Source organism: Lipophrys pholis, assembly GCF_963383615.2.
Source record: "Lipophrys pholis genome assembly, chromosome: 13".
Taxonomy (NCBI): domain Eukaryota; kingdom Metazoa; phylum Chordata; class Actinopteri; order Blenniiformes; family Blenniidae; genus Lipophrys; species Lipophrys pholis.
The window spans coordinates 13,570,302-13,582,872 of NC_137632.1; the positions used below are offsets into that span (position 1 = coordinate 13,570,302).

A 12,571-nucleotide genomic window follows, 5' to 3' on the forward strand; every position below is an offset into this window, starting at 1 on the left:
CCACACTCTTCTAGGTGCAGAACTCTGTGCCCACAGCGCCATCTGCAGGTTTTATTGTTTAAAAAAAAAATAAACTGAGTTGATACGTATTTAAAAAAAAGAAAAAAAAGAAAAAAGAAAAAGTACTTCAGCAAATGATAAAGAGGGATGAATCAACAAAAATAGTAAGGACAAAGTAAAAAAACGAAACAAAAACTTCAAAATGAAAATGTACAAGAGCAGAAATCAATCTTCAGTGTGGTGGATAAGTAAACAATCAACAATGCGAGAATAAAGTTCAACGTTCCAGGGAATGTTAAATAGAACCATATTGAAGACCAGAGGAGGCCCGCAGCAGGTAAAGTGCTCAAATGCATCACATCCTTTATTTAGAACTCCAATGCAATCCAAGAAACACGAGTGAAAAATAAAAGCAGATTTGGATGTTTTTTTTCCCTGCGCTGCTCTGCAGAGCTGATTCGTGCTGTGCAGTGAGTGGTGTGTGTGTGTGTGTGTGTGTATATATGCGTGTGCGCGCGCACGCGTGTGTGTGGGAGGGATCTCGCCCGCTCACGTTGCTCCTCGGGCCAGCAACGCTCCGAAACTAGTTTGCTCTGCTGGTTTTTCTTGCAAGCTGTCATGGAGTCGCGGAGGAAGAACCGCGGATCATTCCTGTGCTGCGTTTTGGTCCTGTGCGTGGATCTGCAGCAGGGCCTGGCGGGAGGTAAGACCCCGAACCCGATCGGAGCCACGCGAACGCGCTTCTTTTTATTATTATGATTATTATTATTATTATGATCAGTATGTATCTGACGCTGCGTCGGCGTTGTTGCACTTCAGGCCTGCGTTACAGCAACACGTCCTCCCCTCTCTTGTTTGTCCACATGGATCGGACATGTCTGTGTCCACGGAGGACTCTTTACTAACGCAACACCCAGCAAAGTTTAGTTTCCCAGGAATCGGGCGCTCGTGTTTGGCTTTGTTGCGACACAACTTGCAGAGTGACATTGGCGGGCACCGTCGACGCACGTAACTAATGGAAGTGTGTCTCCATGTTGCGAAACAGGAATAAATCTCTTTCTCATTGGCTCCCCCGACTGATCACGAAACCCACCCCCGTGCAAAGAATTCACACTAAATTGTGGAGAATCGTAAGCGAAAACAAATCAAGTTTGGAAGTCTGCGATGTAATTCTGGGACGGGAACATCTCCGGAGGGATGAGAATGAATTGATCCCAGATAACAGGTGCAGAACTAAAATTAACCTGCAGTGGGAACATCGTGAATTAAAATCCTGACACCATTCTCTAAACACGCGCAGTGCATCGATAAAGAGGAACAATGGCCACAGGCTGAAAATACAAGGACCATGGGAGAGGAAACACTGCAGCAGCCTCTTAAATAGCATTAGTGGTGATCACAACGTCTCTCGCTGTCTCTCTCTCTCTCTCTCCCAACTATGGAACAATGATCATAAAAGAAACAGAAACTGGATGTTTAAAAGGCTGCTTGTTCAAAATGTTTTAGGTGCTTCTTCTAAAAAAAAAAAAACACACACAACAACAACAAACGAACTACTTGTTGGAGACTGGCTAAGAATTGTTTATCCTTAGTTTATTTTAAAAAGAAAAGCCGCCGCAGCTTCTTAAATATGTGTTTGAGTCAATATCAAAGGTTGTTTGGTGACTCTCTCACCGGGACCTTTGACCTGCTCCACAAAAACAGCTGACAGTCAGAAGGAAGTCCCATACAGTGCAAACCGGCAGGATTTTCTCGTGAACCCATTGCTTAGTCTGTCCTTTCTTTAGCAAGGTTAGAAATTCAAAGGTTACAACTGCAGTGTGTCGGGGGAAGAGTTAGACGGGAGAACACGGAAGTTAGAAGTAATAAAAGTTGTTAAACTCCATGAGAAGTCTCCCGTCTGTTCCGTCCTCGCAGCGCGTGGACAGAACACATTGCTCTTATCAAGCCAACAATAGTGGGTACATGTCAACGTCTCAATAACTTATCGTGTGCCCTTCAGTGTGAATTTTTTGCTTGACGACGACGACGTCTCATGCTGTTGACTTATTGTCTGCTGAGGCAGTCCACTCTTCTTGAAGGGTGACCCTCCGGTCCTTGAGGTTCTCTCCACGGCCACTCGGCTGACCCCAGAAGGTTTTCTGTCTGATCCTGGTCTGGAGGAAGTGCAGGTGACTCCATCTGAGGAACCCCAGTCTCCAGCAGTCCTTCTCTAATGACGCCACCTCGATGAGAGGGAGCATTGCCGTCTGTGAAGATGAAACGAGGCCTGTGTTGTTCATGCAGCGGCACAAGGATTGGATTTATGTTATTCAGGTAGAGTGGGCTTGTCACTGAAAGTGCAGGGCAGCTCTGTATTGACGAGACACACCTGCTCACAGGGTAACGCCACCAAAGGCTTGTCTGGTGACAACGGTGGCTGATGGATGACGCTATTCTTGACGTCTCCAAAATAGTCGGCAGCCGTCCACACGCACTGAGGCCTGCTGGTCCCTCATCCAGTGTGAATGCTCCCTGGTCCATGTAAGACAATGACGCTGGCGCCTGGTGGTGTGTTCAGGTACCCTCCAGGTCGTCTTGCAGGCAGACCAGGCTGATGTAAATTGTTTCCAATGGTCTGGCGTGACCCTTTGTGCGTCTCACTTCCCTTAGATGTGCCTGGAGTTGAGTGCCATTCATCGTCCGGTTCCACACTGTTCTGGGTCCACAGCCTCGTAATGCTGAGTTACTGTCGATCAGTTGTTGGGGTTTAGGGGTTGTCTTGGTCTCATGATTTCAACATGTGTACAAACAAACAAACAAACATCAACACCACGTCCCTCTGACCCCCACATTGCTCCAGATAAAGGAGACCTGGCACACAGTTTGAGAACTACTAGTTTGTAGTCAGAACTTAGTGGACAGCAGTTTATTTGTGAGGACACTGATTGAATTATCTTTACTCAGCAGAGTTACTCACATGATCCCAGTCTGGGTTTTCCTGCTCGTCTACTCCAACTTAAGGCCTGACGGTTCCCTCCCTCACATACCAAAACCTAGATATTACACTCAGTACACACAGTAATTATTGTGACTACAGTACAAAGCATAGTGAACACATGTGCCAGGCTTTGGACTATAAGTAAGGTTCTGATTTTATTATATTTTATTTTCCTCTTTCTTCAGACTGCCCTGCAGATGGACGTACCTGGGTGCCCTTTGGAGACAGATGTTACCACTTTGTCCATGGAGAAGAAGACCAAATCAAAAGCTACACCTTTGAGAGAGCTAAAACTCTCTGCCAAGACTTTGGTACGTGAGACATTTTACCTTGAAATGTTTTTCTCATCGGGGGAAAACGCCAGTTGTGCCATGTTTTCATTGTGTGTGGGAAGATAGTCTCTCTATTGCTGTTTCTCTTTTTGTCTCTAGAGCTTTTGACCATCCAGAGTGCCGCAGAAAACGACTTTGTAATTCAATATTGCCCAAATGTGTGGAAAGGAAAAGTCAACGTGTGGCTCGGGATGTATTACGACACAGGCGGTACGTAGCAACGCGCTTGTTGAATTCATAAGGTGTGTCCGTTGTCTTGCTGGAGCACTGACTTGGAGCGTCTCCTCAGCCGAAGACATGAGGTGGTTTCACGAGGACCCCGTGAAGTTCACCAACTGGGAGGACGGCTCGTCGCCGTCCGACCTCGTGCCCATAGACACGTGTGCGGCGTTGCACAGTAACACGGGGAGGTGGGAGAATGTCAGCTGCATAGAGGAAGTGGAGAATGGAGTGATCTGTGAAACGGCTCAGGGTAAGAGTCAAGTCTCTCCCGACTGCTTGATCGATGACTGATTTATTAGGACGCGTGAGAGTGTGAGGTTGTGACACGAGAGCTTATTGTTGGGAATGTTTCTCTCACAATGTGCTTTTCTCTTTTCCTCCTCAGAAGCGGAGGCAGCCAAGCAGAGTGAGTCCACCCCTTCAGCCTTTCTTTGCTTATTCCTCTGTGATTTTGCGCTAATCGACGTGACCTTCCTCGCATTGTTTCTCCTCGCCGTCCTCAGAACCGAGCGCGCTGCTCTCCGCTCTGGTCATCCTCAGCGTGGTGGCTATCATCGGGATCTCGGGAGTTGTTTGGTTTGTGCACCAGAAGCACCATAGCGGCTTCGCTATCCTCTCGGCGTTTGAGCACCATCCTCCGTTCCGAGTCCTGGATGCGGACCAGTCCTGCCTGGTTGAGGCTGAGGAGACCAACAGCGTGCCCTAGGTGTTTGATTGTTTGTTTGGTTTTTATTACCACCACTCCTAAAGTAGTCAGTTTTGGATTAACATACAGCGGGCGAAGCGTGACTCGGAACAATGTTGTGTGTTTGGGGAGAAAACTGACACCCAGCTTGCTGACACTAACTCCTTAATTTCACCGTTGCTTTTTTTTGGTCACTTTGTACTAACAAATAATCACCAGTGTGTTTCTCAGATTGGTGCATTTGTCAGGCACTACACATGCTTAAAACCTTGGTCTCGCAGTTTTTTCTTGCGCATGTTAAAATCTCTTTAATGCATTATGGATAACAACAAAAGGCGGAGGAGATTTTCTACTTTATGTACAGGTTTATTTCAGCCCGCTTGCATTCAGACTGATTTGGGAGAATATCAAATGCATGACTTTATGATGCACAAGTTGCTTAAAATCATGTTGAGTCCCTAAGATGCATTGAGCCTCAACATGTTGAATGCTCCGTTTTTTTGTATAATGCAGCCGATCGTGTAATAATTGGATCCTGATCCTGTTTCCAACTCTAGTTTTGGAATCCAAGTTTTGTGTTGACCAGTTGTAGAACTACCAAGCCAAAATAAGCTGACAGCAAGAGAGTTTATTTTTAAGGAGAAAAACTTGCCCGCATTTGTATTCACGGTGAGAGCTTTTTGTAAACAATTCCAGCAAAACCATGAGCGTTTGGGGCTCCGTCCTTCGTGCATTGTAAATGTAGCCAGTAAGATGAAGTTGCACTGTCCGGTGAAGCATTTTTAACAAATGAAATATCCTGACGTGAAAAACTGAACCAGTCCTGTTTCAGTCCCTGCAGTCTTGTCAGGTCAAGAGTTTGTTAAACGGCTATGATTGTCTCCGAACCGGTTAAATGGTGCACTCTTTGTTCGGTAAAGAATTTACTTTCTGCCTTGTGAAATACATTATCGAAATACATTATGAAATACATAATACATTATGTGAACGAGCCCGCCTATGAATGAGTAGACAATCAGGGCTTGGCTGACAGTGACAGTCCTACAGTAGAATGACTACTTCTAGTACTATTGCTGTTTTGGTTTTTTTACCTGCACGCTTTTTGGCGCGTGCAGACTCTTCACTTATAAGTGTAACCTGCCAAAGTGTCCAAATATTTTTAAAAAAACTTGACGTAACTTGTGCATCTTCAATAGGTAAGAACCCCTCTGTGCAATATTTAGGATTCAAATGTTCGAGTCCTCTTGTGCTTTCACAATAAAGTGTGTTTGTATCATTGACCTTTTTGACTTTTCGGCTGTAAATTCACGTCATCGCCCACATTCTGCCGGCCAAAGGTGATCCGGTAAATACGAACCGAGGAAAGGAATGGACCACTTTGAGTTTTGTGTGATCTATATAGAACTCCCCTGCTAAATATATATGTCGATGCATAATTAAGGTGAAAAAGACAAATGAGGCCACCCGAAATTGGGATAGAATAATGAGTTTTTTGAAAAGATATCTAAATCACTGTCGGCTGGAAAGAGCCACGCCTAATAAAGGTTCAGTGGCTCTGTTGAACGTCTGTGTGGTCACAGATAAAACAGAACTGAAAGAAGTCGGCAGGATATCCCCTTTTTTTTTTCTTTTTTTTTTTACTTCACTTTCAAGCACATCTAATTTTGGGTTCCCAAGAAATCCTGTCAAATCTCTGCTTCAAATGCCTCTTTGTTGAGAAAACAATTCTGTCAAAGTTTTAAACACACTGTCCAGAATGATCAAGGCCGCAGTGGACCAGCATTTACTTAAAAGACACATCAAAAGGTGGTTCTAACAATAGCCTGTTCCCTTTAAGCTCTCGAGGTAATGCCTGTTTGTAACCACCAGGTGGAAGAGTAAAACACTAACGTGTTGGGGTCTTTCCCTCTTAACTTCTGAGAAATGTTTTCTAGAGAATACATTTGTTCGTCACGGAGAGTGTTTCTTGTCTTTTTCATAAATACACGAGCAAACGGTGTGGGGGCGGGAGAACGCCCGAGAGGTACAAACCTTAAATGGAAGTCGGATTTCTTTGGGAGGCCAATGATGTGAGGTCGAGGCGTCACAATGACGCATGCACTGAAAGGTCAATCCCGCAGGTAGAACATATTAGGCCGGTGTGGCTTGAGGTGGTAACCTGCTGTGATAATGAAGTGCACGGGAATATGGAAAATACACCTGAGGAGCCCTAAAAAGAGCAGATTAAAGGTGTAGTATTTAAACATGAAGTGAAAGCACTGTTGTGCATTAGGTGGCAGTAGTAGGTCACTGCATTGTCCAGCTTGTGTTCAGTCCTGTGTATTCACCACAAAGATTCAACAATTTCAGTTGTTAAAAGTTCTAAACAACAAACATTCCTGATCACACTTAATACTTGCTCGGTTGCTGTGTGAACTGTGTAATTTATATGAGGGAGGGCCGTGGTGTCAGGAATTTAAAAAAGAAAATGCTGAATTGCTTGAGTGGTTTCCACATTTATTACAAATCTATGGAGGGTAAAGCAAATATGATTATTATATATAATTTTTTAAGATTAGGCCTTTAAAATGACTTGATTGGCGTAAATGTAGATTTATCATCAGACCTTAAAATTGAAGCCGAAGGGTCACTGCTCATTAAAACCCAGTGGTGTGTAATTAATTAGACAGGCAACGTGCTAATTATCTGTACAATAATCTACAAATTATTGTTTTTGACTGGTTGATTGTTTTGAAATGACTGCTTTTTTCTCTCTTTTTTTCAAAGATTGTGGCAACTAAGGCAGAGATCAGACAAAAATACCGTCATTAAAATCTAAATTGCATTTCTCTTCATTCAGCCACATCATTTGAAAATTACAGGCAGAATATGTGATTTAATTTCTGAAACTTGCTAAACTGCAGCACCCTACGATAAGACCAAATGACACAATAAATGGAAGTATTGACTCGACTGGCAAAGTGCATTCGGTGCTTCATCCGTGATCCTGTCCCTGCACCTGCTCCACCATCACTTAGCCTGAGCTGTCAGTTCTATTATTCCCCGCTGCTCGCTGTACTGATAATGATTCCTCCCGTCATTCAGTTCTTTCAGCCGATAACTTGATGGACTGTGGGCTCCTGGCACGATCAGAGTTTGAACATTGAAATGATATACAATTTGAAATATTACAGAATGTTAAAATGTTCAGACTACCCCGGCGACAAAGAGTAAAAATCAGTTTATCTGTATTGCGAGAAAAATGACATTTTAACTTGATTGTTGTTTACAAGCAGATTCCAGGTAAAGTCATTAATCCTGCCTCATTGTTAAAACATCTTTTTGTGTGTATCTGGCGTATTGTCGCAGCAGAATTGTCTCCTCTCAAAAAAAAAAAAAAAAAAAAAAAAAAAAAGCTGTGGTGGCCTATTTTTGCTCAAATTACACCAAATGATTTTCCTCCACACATCTGCCACGCCACTGCTTGGAGCAGGACGGGGTCGACACTGACCCAGAATGACTAATTAAAACGGACATTGGTATGCATGAAAAGGATCTGACAAACAGAAGCATGACAGAATAACGGCGAGGCACAAAAGACACACGTTCATCAGGCATGTGAATGATCTAATCGTCTGTCAGCCTGAGAATGAAATATGGAAACTGTCCTGCTCACGAAGCTAATGTAAAAAAAAAAAAAAACACAGAAAAGAGGAAGGACTCTTTATGTGGGAGACCTTTCTCAAGCTGCTTCTAGGTTTTTGGCTGCAACCTTGTGTTTGGTTCATTTTCTTTCTGAAGATTCTGCTGAATTTAATATATTTGCATTTAGGCTCTTTTTCTATTCATGTTCCCGTCTTTCCTGGAAAAGGTATCTGTACACAGAAATACACGGCATCTGTTTTTCATGTCCTAGTCCTGGAAGTCCCCCTCCCCATTCAGTATCCCAGAACATGCTCCAATTAACCAAAGGAAACCAGAGGCACCGAGATGCTTCCTCTTTGACTGGCCATTCAACGTACAGTAAGACAAGACGTGCTACATTTCCATTCTGAACCCTTAAAGGTGGGATTTCACATCGCAGTATGCACTCAAAACATACAATGTTTAAACTGAATGTATTTGCATCGCTGGTGTAAAACCTTGTATTTAATTATCAAACTAACCAGGCAGCGTAACATCAAATAGACTTTCATTTTTGTTATAAGGGAAAACTGATAAAAAAAAAAGCTTATCTCACACACACGCACACACGCACACGCACACGCACACACACACAAGATGAAATCACTCAGTTTTTAGCTCAGACGTCGAGCCACAAATGCATATGCCGGGCTGGAAGGCTTTGTTGTCGAAGGGATCAGAGAATTGTGTCCTGACATGATTAAAATCTGTATTATTTTAATATGTCAAGGGGAAAAAATTATGGTATCCAGTCCAACTCCTTTGCCTTAAGGGTATCCTGAGCTTTCTCTGTGTAAAATAAGGGCACCTTACAATAAAAAAAAAAAAAAAAACCGCCTCAAACATCCTAATTTGTTTTCTATCAGTCTCCCCAGAGATCATCTTTGCTGTGTCTTTGGTATCTCATTATACTTTCTAATCAAGACCATTTAAAAATCTCTTTAAAAGGGACAGGCCATTTGCCCTTCCCCCAGCAAGCTGCTTGCATTGCAGCCATCGACTGTGACTTATTACGTTACAAATGACCAAGGCAAGCTGACATTTGGATTTTATGTGGCGCAGCTCGGCTCTCATCCATTGCTCATTCTCCTGCATCAAAAAGGCAGGTATCATATGGCTCGGATGACAAATTTCTTAAAGAAGCCTTCGCCTCCCTCACGTTGCCATGTGTGTTTACCTCAGTACAGCTGCTATTGTGCTAGAGCTTCGACAATGGCACAGAATTAATAGGGAGGAAATCAATGAGCTTCAAGGGACTGTGAACAAGAAAAATAAACATGTTTTAAATTACAAATGCCAATCAACGATTTTGTTCATCCCATGATTTGGCTCAAACGAGCCTTTGTGCCTTAATTACTGTATCCACATATTACTCAGGGTACTTAAGCGAGAGCAGCCATGCCAGTGAGGGGAAACATGGCTTCAGGGAAAACAGAGAGCTGTAAGCGCATGTCACCCTGGTTTAAGAGGCATTTAATACACACAAATAAAACACAATGGTTTTAATGGTCAACACGTTTCCCCCGCTGTTACTTTGTTTGCGTTACATTTTGTTGCTCGCGTGGCTCTTCCTGGTGCTTGCTGGTGATTGTATGTTTGCTTAATGATCAGAGGGAAAAAGACAGATGGTAATCCTTGGCCTAATTGAGCCACTTCATTGGCTGCAATGTGTTGCAGCCTTTTTTCTTTCTTTCTTTTTTTTGTTTTTTACTTCATTCCCTAATTCCAGCAGAAAACACAACATTAAGGCATTCATGTTTACATTAGTTCATCTGTAGAAGCCCCAATTTGGCGATGATTTAAATCGTAAGAGACCTTTAACACCCAGTGCCGCTTTATTTTTTTTTTGAACGGGTTGGGCAACAACACATGTGAGCAGTTACCTCGAATTATATTTTATAAAATCCCCTTTATTTGTGCATTAAATGTATTTGTTGTTTCCCCCCGTGGTGACAGAGAGAAAGAGACTCTTGTCATTTCCTTGCAAGCATTCTGCCTCCATTGCTTGTCCCCGTTTCTGATTTCACCATCTTTGTTTTCTGCGTTGTTGCACGCAGTACAAAGTGTGGCAGAGCTGTTATCCCCGCACCATCAAATCTTCTAAAAGGTCATTGCGGGTTTTTTTTTTTTTTTTTTTTTTCTCTGTACGTCTGTTTTTATTTTCATACATTTGTCAGAGTGTTTAAAGAACATTTCAACTGTCGATTGCATTAAGAACACCACCGTCCTCCAACAAAGACATGCTTGGTGGGTTAATTGGTGAGTCTAAATGGCAGGAGGTGTGAATGTGTTTGACTGTGTCAGCCATGTGATGGGCCTGGCGCCTGTCCAGGCTGTACCTGCCAGGACTCGTGTTTCTACACCTGTGGTATTGTTGAAAACCTCTGACAGTTTTCTTTACCTGCTGGTTGAAGAAGTTCACACTGCAAATTAGTATTCATGGAGTGTGCACGAAGCCAAGGGGTGTGTTGAAATGTTTATTTTGAAAAAAAAACAACAAAAAAACAGCTCTGACAAGTGTCGGAATTTCATTTGACGTTCCCCTAATGCAAATATAAGTTTAGCTATTAAGACATTATGTACGTTGGGGGAAAAAAAATACACATCGTGACATAATCTAATAAATAATCCCTCTTCTATACAGCTTTATCAAAACAAGATCCTGGAGATGATAGCAGGTGATTATCAGTAAAGGCTGAGTACAACACACACACACACACACACACACACACACACACACACACACACACACACACACACACACACACACACACACACACACACACACACACACACACACACACACAGGGAATTAGCGTCACCAATATATCTATATATTGTTGGAGATTATAGAAGTCAATTAAAATCAAGTTTTAAACATGGCTGAAAGGATTATTAATATCATAAAGTATACAATGCAGTGAGTTGTGTGAGGTTATTATAGATATCAGATCTTTAATAATCATCAGTGTTCTCCAGATACGGGCTGAGGATTTTTCTTTTTAATGCAAAGATACGAGGGTGAATACAGTTTTACCGAGGAAACAGGAGAAACACTCACTTATACTCACAAAATAAAAGGAACCCCAAATAATAGCCCGGTAGGTCATATATTTGATAAATTAACGGCACACAAACGAACAAGACTTGTCTTTTCTTGATTAGTTCTTTGTTGTTACAATGCTTCTTTTAAATCTTAGTCTTTAGGAAAGCCTGTTGATTTTCCTTTCAAATGTTGCTGTATTTGTTAGGAACACTCTTTAGAGTTGCCGCTTGCTTTAAACCCCATTTCAATGAGCATTGTCAACTTTTGCCATAACTCAAAACAAAAACAAAAATATGGAAGAAAAAAAAAAAAAAGTAAGGAAAAATTGGATTTGTAGATTATTTCTTTGTAGAAATGCTTCTCCACAAAATATCTGATACTAGTGGACATCCAGGGTGTTTTCATTTTAAACGGTGCTGCGTTTGAAAGGAGCATCCGTTTATAGGATAAGCAAAAGAGTTTAAAATTGTTGATTTTGTTTAAAATTGTTAACCCTAACCCTTGAAAGAAAATTGCTGACTCTTCTCTACCAGTTCAGAAGCTTTTTTTTTTTCTTCTTTCTGTCATCATCAAATACACACACACAAAAAAACCTACTAAAAAAACAAAACAGAACTAACTTCAACAGCAAAGAAAAACTGTTTTGGTATTGGTAGAGATTTGATAACAATCCTCATAGCTCTGCTGCTCATCCTCCAAATGCAGGTAGGTACCCTGTTTAAAGGGAAACAAATCAGTGTTCTATTGGTACAAGATTGACTGCAAATGGAAAATAATCAAGCTCATATTATCTGTTGATTTATGTGTGGTTTATTTTATAGTTATCAAAACTCTCTGAGATGTGTCATTGAGGTTCAACAGGACAAAGTGTCAGTGGATGACCTGCCATTCGGCGGCTCCAGACCACCCAGTCCTCATGCCAAGTGAAAGTTTTAGAGTTGAATATCAGATTTTCCTCATCTCTGTCACTCATCATTATCAATGGCTGTTGGGATTTGTTATCCATTACCATTACAACATACTTACTAACACAAATGCATGTTTTAATGGAGATATTTCTAGTTTTACCTTCCAGCTATTCATAGGTTTTGGCAGGGAAAACCCTGCTAAAGGTCACCAGTCCATCACAGAGCAAACACAAAGAGACAGAACAACACACACACACACACTCCCAATTACAACTCAGGGAAATCAAGGGACAGGGGGACGATCATCACATGCATCTTTTTGGACTGTGGGAGAAAACCGTGGAACCGTGTGGAACCCAATGCACAGAAGGGGAGAAACATGCAAACTCCACACAGAAAGGCCAAGCCAGTATTTGCGAACCACCATTCCACCAAACTAAGAATTTTTTCTTGGAAAAGTAAAGATGAAGTGAATCCTGCCTGGATAAAGCATCCCCCTGACCCCCATTGTTGCTGCTCCATCCTGCCTGGGGAAGGGCAGGTTGGCAGTCATCACCTTGAAGGCAGGACCTGCATCTGGTGAGGATTCCTCCTAGTAAACTAAGACTCCTGGATGTGTTCACTGCCTGCTGGTCCTATGCAGCTACTGCTACTGCTGCTGCTGCTGCATCCTTGATGCTCACCGGGAAACCAAACTTTGAATGTGTTCACTGCATCGCGGATGATGCTGTGCAG

At 42.3% G+C, this 12,571-nt stretch overlaps 1 protein-coding gene across 2 annotated transcripts; it reads left to right on the forward strand.

Annotated features, from left to right (window-relative positions):
* The first annotated feature begins 234 nt into the window (after positions 1 to 234).
* Positions 235 to 5,499, forward strand: cd302 (CD302 molecule). Of its 2 annotated transcripts, XM_080478428.1 has the most exons (7): positions 235 to 337; positions 614 to 703; positions 3,166 to 3,291; positions 3,412 to 3,522; positions 3,602 to 3,784; positions 3,920 to 3,940; positions 4,038 to 5,499. In XM_080478428.1, exons 2-7 carry the CDS (start codon positions 619 to 621, stop codon positions 4,238 to 4,240), a joined length of 729 nt encoding a protein of 242 aa, XP_080334554.1. In that variant the 5' UTR covers positions 235 to 337; positions 614 to 618; the 3' UTR covers positions 4,241 to 5,499. The 2 variants fall into 2 exon arrangements, with proteins under 2 accessions (XP_080334554.1, XP_080334553.1); XM_080478427.1 differs by lacking the exon at positions 235 to 337 and having other exon boundaries at positions 514 to 703.
* The last annotated feature ends 7,072 nt before the right edge of the window (positions 5,500 to 12,571 follow it).

What these genes read in the sequence shown, in the direction of transcription:
- cd302 (XM_080478428.1), top strand. Translation starts at nt 619, where the DNA reads ATGGAGTCGCGGAGGAAGAACCGCGGATCATTCCTGTGCTGCGTTTTG. An exon ending in GCAGCAGGGCCTGGCGGGAG is followed by an intron (nt 704 to 3,165) that starts GTAAGACCCCGA and finishes CTCTTTCTTCAG; the next exon opens with ACTGCCCTGCAGATGGACGT. An exon ending in AGCGGAGGCAGCCAAGCAGA is followed by an intron (nt 3,941 to 4,037) that starts GTGAGTCCACCC and finishes CGCCGTCCTCAG; the next exon opens with AACCGAGCGCGCTGCTCTCC.